The 21,826-nt window shown below is 40.9% G+C and overlaps 2 protein-coding genes across 4 annotated transcripts in view; one reads left to right on the top strand and one right to left on the bottom strand.

Annotated features, from left to right (window-relative positions):
- Window positions 1-1,974: 1,974 nt before the first annotated feature.
- Window positions 1,975-6,118, bottom strand: LOC131202890 (atherin-like). The gene is made up of 2 exons (XM_058192463.1): window positions 5,619-6,118; window positions 1,975-2,175 (listed from the first exon to the last, which is right to left on the bottom strand). Exons 1-2 carry the CDS (start codon window positions 6,116-6,118, stop codon window positions 2,142-2,144), a joined length of 534 nt encoding a protein of 177 aa, XP_058048446.1. The 3' UTR covers window positions 1,975-2,141.
- PDS5A (PDS5 cohesin associated factor A) overlaps window positions 6,033-21,826 on the top strand; it is a 64,005-nt gene continuing 48,211 nt past the window's right edge. For all 3 annotated transcript variants that reach the window (XM_058192461.1, XM_058192462.1, XM_058192460.1), the window contains exons 1-2: window positions 6,033-6,168; window positions 6,806-7,006. In XM_058192461.1, coding sequence (XP_058048444.1) covers window positions 6,142-6,168; window positions 6,806-7,006 — 228 coding nt within the window. In that variant the 5' untranslated portion in view covers window positions 6,033-6,141. The remainder of the gene's footprint in view (window positions 6,169-6,805; window positions 7,007-21,826) is intronic.

The following is a 21,826-nucleotide window of genomic DNA, read 5'->3' as shown; positions in this document are numbered from 1 at the left end:
AGGATGGAAGAAGGAGAAGAACTAAAGAAGAACTGAAAAGGAGAAGAAGGAAGAAGAGGAGGAGAAGAAAAGAGGAGGATGGAAGAAGGAGAACTAAAGAAGAACTGAAAAGGAGAAGAAGAAGGAAGAGGAGGAGAAGAATAGAATTATATTGGCCAAGTGTGATTGGACACACAAGGAATTTGTCTTGGTGCATATGCTCTCAGTGTACATAAAAGAAAAAGAAAAGATACGTTCATCAAGGTACAACTGAAGAACTGAAGGAGAAGAACTGAAGAGAAAAGGAGAAGAAGAGGAGGAGAAGAAGAAAAGAGGATAGAGGGAGAACTGAAAAGGAGAAGGAGGAAGAGGAGGAGAAGAAAGAGGATAGAAGAACTGAAGGAGAAGAAGAAAGAAGAGGAGGAGGAGGAGAAAGGAGGATAGGAGAAGGAGAAGAACTGAAGAGAAAAGGAGAAGAAGGAAGAGGAGGAGGAGAAAAAAAGAGGAGGATAGAAGGAGAAGAACTGAAGGAGAAGAAGGAAGAAGAGAAGAAGAAGAGAAAGATAGGAGAAGGAGAAGGAGAAGAACTGAAGAGGGAGAAGAACTGAAGAGAAAAGAAGGATAAGAAGACGACTACTGTGGAGTCCCTGGTGGTCTCTGAGCTTGGTGATGTGCATGTGGACATTACCCAAACTAGACAACGTCATGAAGTGCTAGGAGGGAGTAGGGTTTGGAGGAGAAGAACTGAAGAAGAAACTGGGGGGTGGGGGGAGGAGAAGAACTGAAGAAGTGGAGGAGGATGACTATGGAGTCCTTGATGGTCTCTGGGCTTGGTGGTTTGCTTGAGGACATTACACAAACTAGTCGACATCATCGGTGCTAGGTGGGAATGGGGTTTGGGAGAGGAAGAAAGGTCCCATTCACCATCTCCAAACTCGGAAGGAAAAGTGGAATATCAATCTAACCAAATCATTTTGGACGTGCAACTGAGGACTGTTACAAATCCAGAGATCCCTGATTTGGGTCCTTGGTGCTCTCTGAGCTTGGTGGCTTTCTTGAAGATGTTTCATTACTGAAGTAGGAAACACCGTCAGTTCTAGTAAGGAGTGGGTTTGCTCTCAAGTTTAAACTGAGAGCAAACCCCACTGCTTACTAGGTATGATGGTTTTCTCATGAAACACCTGCAAGAAAGCAATTGAGCTCAGAGAGCACCAAGAACCCAGATTGGGGAGCTCTGGATTTGTAATAGTCCTCAGTTGCACATCCAAAATGATTTGGTTAGATTTTCCTTCCAAGTTTGGAGGCAGTGGATGGGATCTTTCTTCTATTTTTTTTTCCAAAACAGCAATTTTGTGGGGTGTTTGGGGTGAGAGAGAGGATTATCCCGAAGTCAAAAGTCCCTCAATGAACTTACAAGACCAAGGGTGGACTTCACTTTGGATCTGTCCTTCACTGCGCCATACCCACAAGCTGCATGCATTTTCCAGTTCCTATTCCGCAACAAAGGGATAATTTGTTCAGACTGTCTTGCCAAGAGCTTGATCACAAAGTGACGTAAAAGCCGGATATATTCAGACTTGCCTCTGGGTGATGATTCAAGGCTGCCCCTGGCTGCCCCCGAGGTGTAAAATTAATTAAAACATTCCCTTCAGGTCAAAAAAAGGTTTACTGTTAAAAGAGCCCAGAATGTTTTTTTTTTAAATGCACTAATTGGTTATAGACATCATAATAGTCCTGATCCTGAGGGACTAAATCAGGAGTGCATTCAGTGTTACCAGATTTCTAGTGTGATACCTTTTCATCACATTTCATTTTGAGAAGAGCAACCTTACAGAGTTGGTGACAGCAAGCAAAGAGATTAAACACGGGGAAAAGAAAGGAAATACTGCTTAATCTATTGTCAATTAAAATATTATTTTAACTGCTTAGTATTACTTCTACTTTGTCTATTATACAGATAGTCCTCGACTTACAACCAGAAATGAGCCCACAATTTCTGCTGATAAGTGAAACTTTAATAAACTTTATTCAAGCATGACTTTCTTCAACTTTTCCTTCCTTTTGAGTTCTTTCATTGAATTGACTCCATCAAGACAGCAAGGTTTCTGAAGCAGATTGCAGAATCTGGCCAGATTAAAATTGGTGCAGGCAGCAGTTCAAATTTAGGACCAAATTCTTTGAGACCTGCAGTTTAAACTAACGCAGAAAAGAATGGAAACAATGCAGAATTGATATAAAATGACTTTTTTCAAAATTGGTGTAAAATGACAAATATACATACGATTGCAACCCCCTTTGACGTTAATTTGGAAATTAGTAAAATATCTGCAATTAGGGCTTGGCAATGTTTTGGATTCTGTTGTTAACAATTTAGGGCACCCAGAGCCATGACTGTAATATCTGTTTGCAACTCATGAAAGCAACTGTATCAGTTGCTGTCTGATCCTGGAAAACACAGCTGCTTTCATAAGTTGTACACAGGTTGTACACGTTCACATTTCTATTGCATTTCACTAGAATGAAATCCAAAGCACGGCAGAGTCTTAGGAACGGAAGAAGATTGTTATGAGAAGAAGGACTTGCTTATAACTCCAGCTAAACCTGTTTTTTCAGATTCAAAATGCCAAACCAGCTTTCCGTCTTTGAACTGTGTTCAAAGCTACATTTATTTATATCCCACACAATTAAACTGAAGCCACTGAAATCTAAACCAACATTTCCTATATAGCCTTTTTACATGTCAGATACTCTTTGAGAATTGTAAAACTCATAGCCACTTACAAGCTACTAATATAACTAGTAGTGGACATTCATGTTAGACACAGTAAGTGAAATATAGTAATATGAAATGGCTAGATGTCATCTAGATCTCAAAGCCTCAGATAGTGATTACAGTTTTGCTTTAAAAAAATTTAATATATTTATACAGCCATCCTTTTCCAGGTAACTTTGAGGCTCCCAATAAAAACACATAAAATTATTATGGCAGTTGTTTGCATTCAAATTTGCAAATATCTGTACAGTAATTAAGCTGTAAGCCATCCAGAGTAACTTAATAGTGAGGTGGGTGGCATATAAATTTAATTAATTAGAAAATAAAGTTACTTGATACCAGAGTGTATATTATGCTGGCAAAGGTTAGAAACATGGCTGAAATAGCACGACAGTAACATAGGAAAACAAGAAGTGACAGGACAATAGCAGGTTCAGTATAGAATAGAGTAGGTTAAAAAAAACGTTCCCATTGACAACGAGTACAAAATCGTCATTGTCATTGACCAGTTATGAACAATCTTTCTTATGAATACTAAGCTGTATTTGCCCAGCTGTGCAACCCATTGTGTCCAAGCATCATTATCCTACCACCCAAATCATCTTACTAGGTTTTTAACTTCTTAAAGCAACAAGAAGTTCCATTAGATAAGAAATCATCAGCCAGGCATGTCATACACAGCGCTGGTAAGCTTAATTGTGTTTATTGAAATTGGTCACTTTCACATATTTTTTTAAAAAAATCTTTATACAGTCATTATTTTAATAAGTAACTCAAGGTCATACCTAATAACTCTTCAAACTCTTCAAACATAACTCTTTTTTTTTGCTGCATTGCTAAAATGGACTTGAGCTACAATTGAAAACATAGCATCCAGAGAATATTCTGTACCTAAATCTGGTGTGGCAACTTTGGCAACTTTTTAAAAAACCTGTGGACTTCAACTTCCAGAATTCCCTAGCCAGCACAACCATCAAGGGAATTCTGGGAAGTGAAGTCCACAAATCTTAAAAGTTGCCAAGACTGCCCTAAATAAAGCTAGCTTACCAGGATCAGTTGCATTTTCGCCACACACTAAGCTAAAACTAACCAGAGAGATTGAATATATCACCCAGACACCAAGCCAGCATTCTCAGTCTCTCCTTTTGGTGCATCTAATTTCTCATAGTGGGGATTTCCCATTACTCCTCTTGAGAGCAAGATAAGATACCCCTAGCAGATAACCGAATAATAGAAAAATTAAAATAATTTTAATTTGATCAATTAAATAAATTCATAATTTTATTTTATTAATAAATGAAGATAAATTAATACATTAATATAAATAATAGATAAAGTAGATAGATAAAATACTTTATTTGGCCAAGTGTGATTAGATACACAAGAAATTTGTCTCCTGTGCAGGAGTATACATGCAAAGCAACAGAACGATAATCATTATTGCATAATATCAATATGAGTGGGTAGTAAAGAAAATAATGATAAGACAGCCCTCCTAAATGGGCAAATATAGTTTAATTAGAATTCCAAGGCCAAGTGTGATTGGGCACACAAGGAATTTGTCTTAGGTGCGTATGCTCTCAGTGTACATAAGGAGAATAAAATACATCCATCAAGAATAAACAGATACAACACTTGGCGATAGTCAAGGTTACTAATAAGCTATCAAATCGTATTAGGAAACAAATAAAAACAATATAAATTGAAAGATACAAGCAACGTGGTTATAGTAATAAGTGGGAAGAGAAAGATACTAGTATATGTAGGTCTTTGGTTATTCGGGTTTTCTCCCGCGTAAAATTGGAAGTGTCTTGGCGACGTTTCGATGAAGTCTCATTCGTCATCTTCAGGCTTCAGCTTCATGCTTCTGAGAGCAATGTGAATCCCAGAAGCATGAAGCATGAAGCTGAAGCCTGAAGATGACGAATGAGACTTCGTTGAAATGTCGCCAAGACACTTCCAATTTTACGCGGGAGAAAACCCGAATAACCAAAGACCTACATACAAACACCCGCGAAAACCTCAGAAAACATATATATATAGTTGTTAGTTGCGAAGTCATGTCCAACCCATTGCAACCCCATGGTATATTATATATTATATATTATATATATTATATTACATTATATATTATACTATAATATATAATATATCTTTAATGTTTTTATAATTATAATTAATATATAATTAATTAACCTACGAAAACAAACATATATATATATATAATATATATATATATATATATATATATATATATATACAATAATAATACTGCAGCCATGCTACATGGATAAATATACACAGACATTAGGCAGCGCTGTGAGAATTAGTTGAATTAAGATTTTATTTATTTATTTAATTTATTTGATTTTTATACCGCCCTTCTCCCGAAGGACTCAGGGCAGTTTACCGCCAACATAAAAACAATTTTATAAATAGAATTAAAAAAAACATTTAAAAAATCTTATTCAATTTGGCTACCCCATTTAAAAAACTATCATAGAAAAATAATAAAAAACCCCAATTAAAAACAGCAGTGTATTTAGGCCAGATAAATCATGAATTAAGAGGGCATATAAACTTAAGAAATAAATAAATCTGAACTATTGGAAACAGCTCATGCAAAGCCCCCAAACAGCACTCTCCCACCCCCACCTTTCCAGAAAGCTATCTTTTTATTGTAGGGACCAATCTTTTTATGAAGTCTTTTTATTCCTTCTTTATTACCGGGGGGGGGGGAACCCACCCAGAGCCCCCCCCATTCCCTTAAAGAGGTTTAATCCGAATTAAGGGGACCTTCTTTTGAAGGAAAACCGCACACAAAATCCCGCAGGAAGCTCCCAAGGCGGGTTCCCGGCCGGCCCACCTCTCCTTTCCTTCGTGGGGGAAGCAAGCCAACCAGGCCCGGGGCCCTGAGGAGATCCCGCTCGGAGGATGCGGCCTACTGCACCCCCACGCCGCCGCTTCCTCCTCCTCCTCCTCCCCGCGGTCCCGAGCGCGGAAAGGCCCCATCCGGCTGGGCCGGCGGCCAGGAGGGCGGGCCTGCTCGCTCCCCGCCTGCGTGGAAAGAAGGAAGGCTGGACGGCCGCCGGAGAGCCGAGCCGAGCCGAGCCGCGGCCTCTCCTCCTGGGCTGTTCTTCCCCGGCCGGCCGAGGAGCGGCACTGTCTCCCCGCGGCCAGGCCCCGCGCCAGGCGCACGCTCGGCCCAGCCGTCCCCGACAGCAGCCGCCGGGCCTGACTGAGGCGGCAAGGAGCGCGGGGCGGGTGGCGGGGGAAAAAAAAAAAAAAAAAGGGAAAAGCAGGCCGGGCATCGTGGCAGCACCAGCCAGCGGCAGAAACGCCGGAGACCCCGACCACCACCACCATCGCCGCCGCTTTCCGCCACCTCGATGCTGCACCTCCCGGAGCTGCATGAGGTAAAAAGGCGGGCCGGGCGCGGGGAACTGTCTCTCTGTCTGTGTGTCTGGCGGCGGCGGTTTCTTCTTCCAGTCGCCGGTGAGGGCAGGGGCGACATCTTGAGGGAAGTCCTGAGGTAAAAGTTGCCGAGGGAGCGGGCCCGAGTGGCCGGGCGGGAGTGGGGGGCCCTCCGGCCGTGTGAGGAAAACCCCTCCCCCGCTCCACACACACACAAACACACCGGGTCGTTTTGCGGCCTAACTTCTAGGCCTTCGCCTGGCCGCTTGGCGGGAGGCGCCTCCCGGCGGCGGGACTCTTGCCTCCCCGCTCGGACCTTTTTCTACGGGGGGCCCCCCGGGGGAGTGGGCCTCCTTCTTCCCTCCCGCCTCCGAGCCCGTGGAAGGGGGCTGGGCGCGGAAAGCTGCTCGAGAGGAGGAAGGAAGGAAGGAAGGCGCTGCCCGTTGGGCCGCGGTGGGGACTCGGCCGCGGGGAGGCGGTTGGCGGCCTGCCCCGGCCCGGGGTCGTCATCGTCGGGGAAAGGGGGCCTTTATTATTATTTCCCACTCGAGGCTTCGAAATGGGGGGGAAGGAAATCCACGGCTGGGAGGGGAAAAGGAAAAAAAAAAAGAGTCTGAACTTTTGTTTTGCGACCGGCAGAGACCGGTAGAAGCCTGCGGAGGAGAAGGAAACTTTCTCGACGGCGACGGCGGTGGCGGCGGCGGCAGCAGCAGCGCCAGGATGGACTTCCCGTCCGCCCAACCCAAGCCTCCCCCCGACGGCAAGATCATCTTCTACCCGCCTGGAGTGAAGGAGATCACGGATAAGATCACCAACGACGAAGTGGTCAAACGCTTGAAGGTAAAGTAAAGCAAGGCCCCCGCGCCCCCCCCTTCACCCTCACCCCGGCCTTTTCTTCCCCCCACCCCAATAGGCAGGCTGGCTGGCCGGCCGGCCTTGCTTCCCGGTCATTAAAGGGGTTCTCTCGGCACCTGACTGGGAGTTATAGTTCGGCCTGAGGCATCAAAGGGGAATTGGGTGACTCTGGGCCAATCCCCAGGAGACGGGGAGTTCTAGGGCCACCGTAAGAAATCCGGCTGGGTGACTGGACCAAGCACCGGGTGACTGAGTTCTAGTGCCGACTTAGGCATGAAAGCCAGCTGGGTGACTGGATTTTAATCACCAGGAGACTGAGTTCTAGTGCTGACTTAGGCATGAAAGCCAGCTGGGTGACTGGGTCAATCACCAGGAGACTGAGTTCTAGTGCCGACTTAGGCGTGAAAGCTCTCTGGGTGACTGGAGTTCTAGTGCCGACTTAGGCATGAAGGCTAGCTGGGTGACTGGGTCAATCACCAGGAGACTGAGTTCTAGTGCCGACTTAGGCATGAAAGCTAGCTGGGTGACTAGAGTTCCAGTGCTGATTTAGACATGAAAGCTAGCTGGGTGACTAGAGTTCTAGTGCTGATTTAGGCATGAAAGCCAGCTGGGTGACTAGAGTTCTAGTGCTGATTTAGACATGAAAGCTAGCTGGGTGACTAAAGTTCCAGTGCTGATTTAGACATGAAAGCTAGCTGGGTGACTAGAGTTCCAGTGCTGATTTAGACATGAAAGCTAGCTGGGTGACTAGAGTTCCAGTGCTGATTTAGGCATGAAAGCTAGCTGGGTGACTAGAGTTCCAGTGCTGATTTAGGCATGAAAGCTAGCTGGGTGACTAGAGTTCCAGTGCTGATTTAGACATGAAAGCTAGCTGGGTGACTAGAGTTCTAGTGCTGATTTAGGCATGAAAGCCAACTGGGTCAATCACCAGTTGACTAGAGTTCTAGTGCCGATTTAGGCATGGAAACTAGCTGGGTGACTGGAGTTCTAGTGCCGACCTAGGCATAAAAGCTGGTTGGCTGACTGGGCCAATCACCAAATGACTGAGTTCTAGTGCCCATGTAGGCATGAAAGCTAGCTGGGTAACTGATCCAATCACCAGGTGACTGAGTTCTAGTGCCACCTTAGGTATTAACACCAGCTGGGTGACTTTGAGGGCCAATCATATCCTCTATTTGAACTTGCCTTAGGGCGATTGCAACCACTGTTGTTCGTAAGCCTTTTATTAATACGTAAGCAATTTTTTAGTTCAGTATAGCAGTTAAGGTGCTGTGCTAGAAACCATACGACTGTTAATTTTAGTCCTGCCCTAGGCATGAAATTCGGCAGGGTGGGCCAATCACCAGGAGACTGAGAGTTCTAGTTCTACCTTAGGCAGGAAATCTGGCTGGATGTCTTTGGGCAAATCACTAGGAGATGGTGAGTTCTAGTGTCGTCTTAGGCGTGAAAGTCAGCTGGGTCTCTTGGAACAAGTCACTCTCGCAACCCAACTTGTCTCATAGAATTGTTGTGGAGAAAATAGAAGAAGGAAGTTGTATGCGCCGCTTTGAGTTATTTATAAAAGTAATTAATGTGGGATACAAATAAATAAAATATTGCATTATGTAGGAGGGATTGGTCATTGTGTTTAACCTCAGAGTTGTTCTCTTATTTGTATACACCATTTCATTCTCTAGTGTCACTTTTATTCTCAGAAGCCTTGTGCCTCCTGTTTTCATATAGGACATCTCTCTCCCTCCCCCTCTCCCCAATTTTTGTGTGTATTTTATGGGGCTACTTAGCAGCCTGGATTTCAATGACAAAACGATTCCAAAAGGCCACATGTGTACTCTGCACACCTCAACCGTGCCTTTTTATGAAATTGCACAACAGCTGCAGAAGGCAACACTAAATATAAATAACATGCTTAGGTCTAATATTATTTATTAGAAAATAATAGCTGATGATAGAAAAATTCTGCAGCCATATTTAAGGCTGACAAATTACCTGTCCTCAAAGTTTCATGAATTTCCAGGAATGGTGAAATAGTTACCATAAGTATATGCTGATTGCTTGCTTGCAGGGTTTTGTTGGGTTTTTTGTTTTTTGATCTGAGCAAAGGGGGGGATAGGAAGTGAAGTTGAGAGACAGAGATAGAAGAGAGGAACTGGAGCCACTCCAAGGTGGCAGGGAAGAAGTTGGATGCCCAGAGTAGTATATAACAGCAGCAGCTTCTTGGTACATTGAAAATCAAGTTGTTCTGGAAGCAATGAATGATTGTATTCTGGGATACAAATTAGACCACAAATTAGACTTTTAGCCTAGTCTGTAACGCAAGACGTGATTTGTTTTGGGTTCAGTGTGACATACCATCAAAGTAGCTTTGCGATTTGATCCTTTTTATGGGCAGGTTGAGGGAAAAATATGTATGTTAGGGCTCAGATGAAACGGCTATCTGCTTTACCCATATGGAGGTGATGATTTTGATTAGAAATAATTGAAAAAGATGGTGTTTTATTTTCAGAAAAGAAGCTGTAGCCATACAGGGCATCTTTTTTAAAAAAAATACTAAAGAAAAAAAACAGTGGGAATGAAAGCTTGCATTTTCATTTTTTTTTTCCAAATCATGCCCTCTATTTCAGAAGGAACAGTTGGAGGAATTAGCAGTTTTGTGAACATTTAGAGTTACCAGAATGAAAGTTTAGCAAACTTTGGGGTGCAGTCTGCATTGATAGGAATAACGATCCTGAATTATTAGACTTTATTCAGTGTAAGGGATACCGAAATACACTATTTCAAGATCTTTGGCTGCCAGCTAGGTAGATCTTGTTGAAATCCACACATTATATCAGGGATTATTTGGTTTTGTATGTTATGTAAAACCAGTCATATTATAAAATGCATTTAATTGATTATAAAATGATAACCATTTGTAACCTACCTGAGCAAATTGGATTACTCCAAAGTGCAAACCTTGTTTCCAGTAGCAGAATGTAATTTGTAACCCTTAGATATTAGAGTAGTAGTGCTATAGGCCTCAAAATGGTTTTGCTTAGCATGTTTTTTTGAATGCTGGTATCTCTGTTTTGAATAATGGCCAAGCAGGCTAGGATTGAACCCAGCCAACTCATTATTATAATGTCGGAATTCTTTCTGAAGCTTTGACTAGTATAACAATAAGCCAAACATGTTAGCCTGAAAAACTATATCACTTCCTTAATATGGGGCATGGCAATCCCAAATTTCATTTGCGGAAAGTTCTACTTTAATATTTAATTAGGAATGACATGCTCTGTATCCCGATTTAATGAAAGAGGGAGCTAGTTTGATAAGGACGAATTTACTTGTCTCTATTTTGCATACAGCTTATTCTATATAATGTGATCTCTTGCTTGGGTTATTTTGGCGGCAGGAGGGAGCTGCTTCTCCTCCAACCCTCTATTCTTGGCTGCTTTGTGCTCTCGCCTTTTGCCGTAGAGAAAGTGAGGGGGTTCATTTCTTGTGCTTGCGTGGTTTGCTTGGTTTTGCCTGCTATTTTTTATGTATCTTACAAATTGTGCCATGACTCAACCTAATCAATATAATCAATAACAATAGCAATAATAATAATAGCAATATTTCAGCAGACATTTGAGGTGAAGTAGTCCTTTGTAGAAGGCAGGGAATAACTGGAACCATGATGTTCCTTATCTCCTCCTCCTTTCTCCCATCTTCAAGTGTGATGGAAAGTGCATCTGGAGAAATAGAAGGGGAAGTCTTTTGGCTTTCCCAGGGAGAAGCCCAAGACGAAGAAGCTGCACAGTCCCTAGTTGGATGTGGGAGGCAGGAAGAGATTTAGAGGAGCCACACCCCAGAATCTCTTAATATGTCTGGTACAAATATCCCCAACCCTCAGACCGGCACCGATCCCCGATATGCTAGAAACTGGTCCACGCAAACAAACAAAGTCCAATCCGCAGGATTCAGGCAGCATGCAAAACCCTACCCCCTCTGGTCTGCGGAAAACCCCCTCTCCATGGAACCAGTCCCTGGCGCCCAAAAGGTTGGGGGCTGCTGGTCTAGTAGGTTGAGTTTGGCAAGATTCTCTCCATTGGGGTAAACAAATAAAGGATTGAATTCGATTGGACTTGGCTGTGTCCTCTCTGGCCCCAAGAAAACCTATGAAGTCATAGATCCTTCCTGTCTTTTCTTTACAGCCAGTCCACAACTCAACAACCATTCCTTTAGCGACCGTTCAAAGTTATGACATTGCTCAAAAAAGTCCGGTCCTTGCCCTTATGACCATTGCACCATCCCCCAGTTTGGGTGCCGGGCAATGTAGGTGTTTTCTTTTCTGTCCCGCAGTGCTGGGACAGTGATTTGCGTTCTTTGCCAGTTTCTGGGGAAATAACGCTGTTCGGGTGAATAGGTTTGTGGCGTTTGCTTAATGACTGCAGATTTGCTTAATCACCGGGATTTACTTGACCGTCGTTAAAATTGGTGGTTCAATCAGGTCTGGCTCAACTTAAGGACAGCAAAGACTTTACAACAGAAATAATTGTAGTCGTATATCAAGGACTACCTGTACTTTTTACTACAAAATTGCTTTTTGTCTTAGGACGGCCTTTGTGAGAAAGACTTCACTGAAGGTTTGCTAAGCGAACAAGGAAGAGTGCACCTGTTTTGCTGGCACTGTATGTGCTAGTTAGTAAAGCCAGGGCTTGGCTAGAAGCTCAGGGCATGGAGCAAATGATTTGCAACTGAAGCCATTTCCTACATTTCTTTCCTTTGGCAACTTTCATGTTTCTTTTTAATTTCATGTATTGTTTTAAATTTGTAAGCCACTCAGCATCTTCTGGAGTCAAACAGCATTGAAATCTAAGAAGTACAATGAACTATATCAGGGGATTAAGTCTTTCAATGGAATTAGAGAAACTGCTTTATGTGAATGCATTTGTTTTTTTGTTGCTTCTGTCTTTTCCTTCTCCATCAAACTCTTGTGTCATCTCCGTCTTTGAAAGATCACTGAAGTTCTGGCACATGAAAACAAATGTTCAGTAGAATTGGTGTTTTTAATGCACCGGAATTGCCTGTTCTGTGAAGGACCCAATGGCAAATCTTATATATGTAATCCACATTTTCCTCCTAGCCTCCTATTATTATTATTATTATTATTATTATTATTATTATTGTTGTTGTTGTTGTTGTTGTTGTTGTTGTTGTTGTTGTTGTTGTTGTTATTATTATTATTATTATTTAGATTTTTATACCGCCCTTCTCCCGAAGGACTCAGGGCGGTTCACAGCCACAATAAAACAAAAAACAATGTACATATAAAAACAGAAAATAAAAAACTTATTCTATATTTGGCAAATTTTAAAACAATTATAACAATTAAAAACCCCTTAAAATTTGTATCAAAAAATTAAAATTCAAACCCTTAAAATATTAGAATATAAAATTCCTACGCCAGTCCCGCGCGAATAAACAAATAAGTCTTCAGCTCACGGCGAAAAGTCCGAGGGTCAAGCAGTTGACGCAAGCTAGGGGGAAGTTCGTTCCAGAGGGTGGGAGCCCCCACAGAGAAGGACCTTCCCCTGGGGGCCGCCAGCTGACATTGCTTGGCGGACGGCACCCTGAGAAGTCCCTCCCTGTGTGAGCGCACTGGTCGGTGGGAGGCGTGTGGTGGCAGAAGGCGGTCCCGTAAGTACCCGGGCCCTAAGCCATGGAGCGCTTTAAAGGTAGTAACCAAAACCTTAAAGTGCACCCGAAAGACCACAGGCCGCCAGTGCAGCCTGCATAGGAGTGGTATTACATGGGAGTGGTGTTACATCCTATAAAGTATACCTTTTCAATATGCATTTTAGAATATGTGATTTATGATCAATTACTTAGCTGTTAGAAACAGTACTTTATGTGCAATAAAATTTAAAACAAATGCCATTTTCTTCTAAAATAATAAAACTAGTGATGTTATTGGACACGTTCAAAGTATCCATCAGATATCAAATTAGTGAAAAATCTATCAGCCTGGAATATAGGTAGTCCTCATTGTGGTTGTCACAACGTCCACTCTAGCCCTCAAGCCGACGAAATGAATAGTACTAAAGAAATGATAAACATTTCTAAGATTGTAAGAATATTTGGCTAAGGTCTGAAGATTTTAGAAAGGCCGGGGCGAAAGAAACAAATTGTTCTTACATTTGTCATTTGTCAGAAACAGTTGCGCAAGGAAAATAAACTGAAGAATGAAATGAATGACAAAAAATTAAAAATATAATAAAGGGGAAGTGTGTGGTACAGAACAAGATTTCAGGTAGGCAGGGTTTCTAGCCTGGATGGTCTACTAATGCTTCAACTTGAGCTCCCAGAATCCCTCAGCTGACATGTCCACTGCTGAGAATTCTGGAAGTTGAAGTCCCCAAGTGTAGATCTTGCCCACATTAGGAAACTGGCTGAAAGAAATGACTTTATGAAGTGGCAAGTATTTATTTTGAAGAGAATGATGATCCCATAGCAGGGGAAAAGGTTAATTGTGAAAAAAAAAAGATAATATGACTCAGATGTCTGAAAATTTGGGAATATAATTTATTCTCTTTTGTAATTGAGAGCAACATTTTGCTTCCCTTTGCATTTTATTTGTTTATATTATTTATTGTTTATCATAAAAAGTAAAAGAAAAACAAACCAAACAAAAACATTCAACCCTAACAACAACAAAGAAGAAACAAATAGTGTTGGTAAGAATCCACCTAGGAGTAATGGTACTATATGTGATTAACCAGCTGGTTGATAACTTTGAGATAACTTTAAATATTTTAAGAGTAAAATTTCAATATTTTCTTTCAGTTATTTTTTTTTTTAAATTAACATCATTTTATGTTAGGTCATCACTCAGTTTATAACTAGTTTAATTGCTTTTCAGATTGCAATGGCGGTGCATTGAACAATACATGCTAACTGTTTATGAATGCTCACAATATAGTCATGAAATATTTGGCGCTCCTTAATGCATGTCATTAAGGTGTATCATGGCATATTACAACTACTGAAGCATTAGTGCCAGAGGCTAATTTTTTTGGGGACCTTGGAAGAATGTTTCCTAGAAAATGGAGAAAATTTAACACATGTAAATCTCGATAGAACAATACGTGGTCTCTTGTGGAAGAAGTAAAAATGGCTACATGTAAGAGCGGGCTTCTGCCCACTTCATTATATGGAAGCGAGCATTGAATATGCTGGAAGAAATATAGATAAATGCCAGCACTTCAAGTTGTTTTTGCAATCCGTTTGAAAGACACCAGCAATATCTGGGCTACGTAGTTGTTTAATTACCTTTGATCTGAAAGAGATAGCAAAACTAGAGAAAACAGAGCTGGATTGAGACCAGGGTGTGGTTACAATAATCAAATATTTGCAATCTGGCAACTTATTGGAATTGGGGACTTGAGTTTCATCAGAAGTACATAGAGGTGGTCGACTTATGACTACGATTGCGCCCAAAATTTGTGTTGCTCAAGGAGACAGTTGTTAAATGAATTTGGCCCCCATTTTACGACCTTGTTTGCCACAGTTGTTAAGTGAATCTTTGCCATTGTCAAGTTAGTAAGACGAATCTGGCTTCCCCGTTGACTTTGCTTGTCAGAAGGTCGTAAAAGGGGATCACTTGACTCCAGGACACTGCAGCCGTCATAAATATGAACATTGTGAAGAAGTCATTCCAGCGTGTCTGAACATTTTTTTTTTAATTTAAGTTAGCGTTATCCATCTTATTTGTCTCTTGAGAAATCTATATGCTGGTCAAGAAGCAACAGTGAGAACTGGACAATAACCACTGATTGGTTCAAAATTGGGAAAGGAGTCTGGCAAGGCTGTATATTGTCGCCCTGCCTATTTAACTTATATGCAGAGCACATCGTGAGAAACGCGGGGCTAGATGACTCACAAGTTGGAATTAAGATTGCCGGGAGAAATATCCTCAGATATGCACTCTAATGGCAGAAAGTGAAGAGGAACTAAACTGCCTCTTGATGTGGGTGAAGAAGGAGAGTGCAAAAGTTGGCTTGAAACTCAACATTAAGAAAACTAAGATCATGGCTTCCGGCCCTCTCAATTCCTGGCAGATAGATGGGGAAGAAATGGAGGTAGTGACAGATTTTATTTTCCTGGGCTCCAAGATCACCGCAGATGGGGACTGCAGCCAAGAAATTAAAAGACGCTTGCTCCTGGGGAGGAAAGCTATGGCAAATCTAGACAGCGTACTAAAAAGCAGAGACATCACCCTGCCAACAAAAGTGCGGATAGTCAAGGCTCTGGTTTTCCCAGTTGCAATGGATGGCTGTGAAGGTTGGACCATAAGAAAGGCTGAGCGCCAAAGAATTGAGGCCTTTGAACTCTGGTGCTGGAGAAGACTCCTGAGAGTCCCTTAGATTGCAAGGTGATCCAACCAGTCAGTCCTAGAGGAGATCAACCCTGACTGCTCTTTAGAAGGCCAGATCCTGAAGAAGAAACTGAAATACTTTGGCCACCTAATGAGAAGGAAGGACTCCCTGGAGAAGAGCCTAATAATGGGAACGAATGAGGGCAAAAGAAGAATGGGATGACAGAGAATGAGGTGGCTGGATGGAGTCACTGAAGCAGTCGGCGTGAGCTTAAATGGTCTCTGGGGGATGGTAGAGGACAGGAAGGCCTGGAGGAACGTCATCCGCGGGGTTGCGATGGGTCGGACACGACTTCGCAACTAACAACAACAAAGGGTTATCCAACAGATTTTGCAACAGAGATCAAAGATGAATAGGACATTAAAATTGGGACGAGTATATTCTATTTATGGATTAAAAATGCAATAAATTCTGCCGTTTCTTCCTTCCAGGCAACTGTTTTTCTTGCAGTAATTTTTTTATGGGCTTCGACAGACCTGGGAACATTGTCAGAGTTGTGACTTCAGCTGTACACCCTATTAGCTTAGATACTCGGTACATATTACCAAAGGCTCAGGAATTCAGTGTATAATCATTGAGAGATATCTTCCATCATGTTCACAAATGTAGATATTCTCAATCCTTGTAGAAAAGCTTTAGGCGTTTTAAAACTTTGAGGTGCGATTCATTCAGCAAGAAACAGAAAAGAGCGGTTAACTTTATTCCCCAGAGCTTAAAATTAAAGTTTAGTATTTCCAGGGGAGAAAGACAGGAAACCCAACTGAAAAAAAGCAAGAGGGTCGGTGGTTAAAAATACTGTTTGTGTAGAAATAGATCGTTTATGTTGTAGGTAGGATTCATACTATTTTTTTTCCTTTCTTTTTTCTATATTTGTATTAAAATCTTCCTACAAATTAGGACACTTTGTAACTTCAGCTTCACTTTTTATTATTCAAGCTGGCCAGAAAAATATGTTCTTTAAAGTCTCCATCTGTAACATCAGAATGCAATATCTCCTTTCTGGGGCAAGAAAAAACGTTCATTACTGTCAAGCCAGCCAGCACTAGCTTGTAATTTGCTTGGAGCATTATTCTTTTTTTTTAAAATATAATTTTCAGAGATTTTGTATTTTATCTTTGAAAGATAAAAGGTTTTTTTCCCCCGTCTCTGGATGAAATTGGGGATGACGGTGATAAATTTAGTTACATGTTAAATAAATATTATTTCTATTATTTACTTTTGACCTTTTAATCATCCTAAAGGCAGGGCAGATTGGGAGAGCCTTTTCTTGTCACCATCAGATGATGAACATCCGGAGAAGACAGGTGATAGCAGCAAGAACTACCAATCTGTTGCTTCACACAGGAGACAAAATGAGGATTTTAGGTTTTTTAAAAGGACGTTTGGTGTGTGGCAGGTGCTTGAATTGGGTAAGATAGGCAAAAAAAAAATAAAAAAATCCCACCCGCAGAAAAAGGAAGGGGATTAGCCAATTTAGAATTTACCAGAATTTATTTTTACTTTTGACTCCTGGGTTTGCTAGGATGAGTTGGTTAGTGTTGGCAGCAGAGTTGCCCAGCATATCATTGAGAGAAAGACACCATCTGGTAGAAAAGAGATCAAGGAAAAAGTGTTGGGTTCCAAGAATTGGTGTGCTAGTTTAACTGAGCTCTGGAAAGTAGAAATACACACCCAGGTAGTATGACAAAAGAACGGAACAAATCCTTGAAGGGTAGCTGAAGGACTGAATAAATAGCTGTGGATTTTTGATGGAGATGGAATTACTTTTTCAAAATACAAAAGACACCATGGAGAAAGTATTTAAGGAGTTCATGGGGGGGAAATGGAAAATACCATACGAGGGATGATGAGCAAAGACCAAGATGCCCAGGAAAGGGAGGAGTGAACAGAAGAAATGGAGGAAGAGGAAGAGGACAAAGAGGAGACAACAATGAAAATAATAGTGATTGATGAATTAAACCGGGGGGGGGGGGATATATTAAAACGAAGGAAAAAAAACAAATGGAGTTGGTGAAGGAGGAGAAAGCTCAATAAAAGATAAACATTTCCAGAATACAAAGAACACAGATCAAGAATCCTCTGTGGGCAATTTTGAAAATAATGTTTTTAACATAGGTACTGAGGCCCTTTTTAGGACTTACCATGAAGTCCTAGCTAGGACTAACATCAGCAAGTGATAGAAAGTACTTTATTTCTCTCATGTATTTAGCATATGTGCATTAAACTGGTTTATTAATAACAAATATCTATAAAAACTAATAGTAAAGGATTTAACAGTTTAGTATGTCAGGCGTCTCAGAAGCTCAACATGCTGCTGGTTCATACAATGTTGTTAACAAATGTTGTAGATGTAAAGATTGCAATTGGGTAATATCTGATAAATGATATTTATCTCTTAACCCTGCGTATGTTAAAAATTCATCTGCATCATCAAACAGTTGGTCCAAAGTCCGTATCCACACTTCTATTCTATTTTTTCACGTCACTATCTTTTTTCCAATTTCTAAAGTCAGCTTTCCCCATAAAGTCAATTTACATACTCTGTTTCCCCCAAAATAAGACATCCCCTGATAATAAGCCCAATCGGGCTTTTGAATGCATGGCAATAAGGCCAAGCGCTTATTTCAGGGTTCCAAAAAATATAAGATAGGGTCTTATTTTTGGGGAAACATGGTAGTATGGGAAAAAGGACCACTTTTTTATTTAGACATATTTCATAGCTTTCTAACTAGTGCAATCGTTTCCAGAGCTGCTAGAGTTTTCATGTATTTAGAACCGAATACTCCGCACCCAACTGACTCTGATTTCTCGTCTGAGTGTATAAATCTCATATTGTAAATTATTAATGTTTGTGATACCATGTTTTACTTTAAACCAGTGGTTCTCAATCTTTTATTCGCCCTGGAATCCCTTTAAATACCTTTTGTGGCCACGGAACATCGGGACTTAACTCAAGATTTAAATTGTAAAATTTCAAGCCTTTATGGAGCCCCTGTGACGATATCGCACCGTGGAGCCCAGGTTGAGTATCCCACTGCTTTAAACCACGTTCTACAGGCTATCATATATGGGGCGTATTTTGATGATTGCAAATAATTATTCCAATTTTTGGTTTGGAGCAGTCTTATTTGGTAGCTAACGTGAGTAATTGTTCTTCAGATTGCAGTTATTCTTGCAGGCTCTGTTTGCGTGCACGGGTGTGTTGTTCGTTTGCAATCTTTTGATACTGACTTTAGGTAGAATGCCAGCTAGCCGTAATAATACCTTGCTGCCCTGGACCCCAGTGGATTCTGTAAATCGATAGCATTAGACCTTCTGTGGACTAATTCATTAAGACTTGTTGAGGTAGATTGGAAATGCAAGTATTTCATCAGCCACGTTCTTGTTGTGAGCATAGCACTAATTAATAGCAACCACGCACACGCATTATCATTGTTGAGGTCTCCTGGCAATCAGGGAACGTGCCAGGAGGCCCTTACAGATTAAAAATATATACATCGGTCTGAAATGCAGATCGGGAACTGTGCTCTACCTGGACTTGTTTTCTGGTTTGGTCAGAGGCTGTCTTGACTATCTTTTCCTTTTTTTAAAAAATACATTACATTGAAAAGATTGTGTTTAAATAATAGTGGGATAATAAGATGATCTATTACCCATCTGCTGTTTAATCCACTCTTACGTGGCCCAAGGATTGAGGCTGAAGTAGTGAGTAATTCCTATAGCAGCCCTGTTTTTCCCACTTAATAGCTTCATCTCTTTTTCTGCAAAACAGCTGATCAGCAAAAATTAGTGGAGGCCTTCTTTATCACTGACAGGGTTATAGTGTTCAAATACCAAGGTGGCACTGTTAAAATTTGTCATGTAAAGTTAGCTTTAGAGTAGACACACTGAAATGGGGTTGAATTGGACATAGCTAAATAACCTATTGATTTCAATTGCGTTACTCTAAATAGGGTAGGGAATTTGCGGCTTTCCAGATGCTGAGCTGTGATCCGCATAAGCCCCAGATAGAATGACCAATAATTTGGGGTGCTTGATCTTGCAGTTTTGAAATTTAAAAAAACATAGACACAAGGCCATCCTCTTCTGGTATACGAGTTAAACATACGGTAAAATTAGCAGGATAAAACTATGTATTGATCATAGATAGAGCTAAAAAAATAAAATGGCCATATAGCTGTGGTACACTTAGTTCCAACCCAGTTTCCTAACTGTATCTTTTTAATTTGCTTTTGGAATTATTTTAGAGCCGTGGTGGTTCAGTGGTTAGAATGCGGTGTTGCAGGCTAATTCTGCTGGCTGCCAGCAGTTCGATCCTGATCAGCTCAAGGTTAACTCAGCCTTCCCGCCTTCCGAGGTCGGTAAAATGAGGACCCAGATCATTGGGGGGGCAAGAGGATGACTCTGTAAACCGCCTAGAGAGGGCTGTAAAGCACTGCATCGCGGTATATAAGTCTTAAGTGCTGTGGCTATTTTAATACGTTTAATAAAAGCGAATTAAGCCGGTTGCAAAGCAGCAGACTCAACCTGCTAGTTTTCATGGCATTTCTTTACAATTAAATATTTAATTGCTTATGATCTCTATTCATCTTTACAGTAAACAAGGTGACTGAGGTCTGCAAAAGAAAAAAGAGAAACAGCTATTTTAAAAAGAGAGTGTGAGGGCATCCATTGTTTTGTAATACAATTGCTTTGTCCTTATAAGTTTTCACAAAGATTTTTTCTTCTTCACTGAGAAGTTTGTATGGCGTTACAACTTGATAACCATGTGAAAGCACATTGGATTTTCTTACTTTCTATAGGTTTAGAGGGGACAGACAAGGTTCTTTATCTTCCTTGTTGATAATAAATGTGCAAAATCTAATCATAAATGTCGTTGCCGGCATGTTTGCTGAGGTTTTGGTAGGATATTATTTTGAAGAGTCTTACTGAAACTGTATCTGAATCATTATTCAGTTCGTTCACTTCGTAAATGCAAACGATATTTAAAAATTAAAAGAAAAAATTAACTCGGCAAGATTAGTTCAACAATAATAGATCATAGAGAGGAAAAACCCAAGGAAATATCTCCTATATTGTAGTTCAAAAGCTGCATTCCGTTTTGAAAAAGCTTCATAGATTCAACTTGTGATTTTAACTCTAGAAAACAAAAGCAAAATAGATTTTTCTTGGTTCCTTGCCCAGCTTCCTCATTCACAAATAAACAGTGATGCCTTGGAAAAGTTTGCCCAAGTTAAGCACTGGTATTTCAGTGATTAATGCTGACATTTATCTTCTTCACCTATATGGTACGCAGATAATCCTCAACTTACAACCGTTTGTTTAGTGGCTATTCAGAATTACGACTTTTTATGACAGTTGCAGCTTCCCATGGTCACGTGAGCCAACTTCCTACAAGCGAAATCCAACAGGGAAGGTTGCAAATTGCCATCATGTGGCGTCTTGCATACAACCTCACCACTTGACAATGAATTTTCCAGTCTCAATTGCAGTTGTAAGTTGAGGATTTCTCTTTCTGTCTCTCTCTCTCTCAACACACACACAGTCCAGAAATTTCCCAGCTTCTTTGCAAACTCATTTAAAGGAAATCTCATTTTTTTCAAGATCTCCTCTGGGAAAGAAAAGGTATTAGCACTTAATTGATAAGGCCTCTGCCTTTCATATTCTTTTAAAAAACCTCCATTGTTTTTAGCAAGGCTATTTTACAGCTCTTAAGATTATCTGGGTAGCATTTATGAGATCACTCAATTGAAAGGGCAGCCCCCATGTGCTGTAATCAGGTGTTAAAATAACCTCCCTTGTTGTTAGCAGAAGTTATTTTAAAGTCTAATTACAACGGATAAGCTTGAAAGCCCATTGGGGAGTATATTTTTGTGTGGTGAATTGAGCGCTCCAGAACAATGCCATGGGACCCCCTCCAATATATTGGATTGTGGTTTCTTGAAATAAGGTTTTTAACCCTAAAGTGAACAAATTACTTCCTGGGTTGTAAATTATGAAACAGCTGGGTAATATGCTAATTACATGATTTCGCATACATCCATTTAATCAAAAGTGCATTACATTTTTGCCTGAATTAGAAAGGGGAAGGCAGATATGCATGGTAATCATTATCCTTTAGATGTTTGTTTATTTATTTTTATTTATTTACCAGCCCTAAGCATTATTCTTGAACTCTCATCCAAGTACCAATCCGGTTATAGCTAGCTTTTTGAGATCATTGCCAGCTGAGTGCTTATCCTTGGGGGAGAGATTAATGTTTAAAACATTTTTGCCCATGATAGCCTTACGTGTGCCATGCATGTCTTCTGTAAAATCTTCATCTCCACAGGCTGCATTTATTAATGCAGTGGCCCCTAACCTTTGTAGTTCGGTGGCCCAGCTGGAGTGGGAAAGAGGAACTGGG

Source organism: Ahaetulla prasina, chromosome 8 (genome assembly GCF_028640845.1).
Source record: "Ahaetulla prasina isolate Xishuangbanna chromosome 8, ASM2864084v1, whole genome shotgun sequence".
Taxonomy (NCBI): domain Eukaryota; kingdom Metazoa; phylum Chordata; class Lepidosauria; order Squamata; family Colubridae; genus Ahaetulla; species Ahaetulla prasina.
This window is presented reverse-complemented; position numbering and strand designations above follow the sequence as displayed.

Excerpts from the sequence above, each read along its gene's own strand:
- LOC131202890 (XM_058192463.1), bottom strand. The coding sequence starts at position 6,118 with ATGGTGGTGGTGGTCGGGGTCTCCGGCGTTTCTGCCGCTGGCTGGTGC. Across the intron at positions 2,176-5,618 it reads CCCCACGAAGGAAAGGAGAG|TTTAAACTGCAGGTCTCAAA; the intron begins GTGGGCCGGCCG and ends TTTCTGCGTTAG.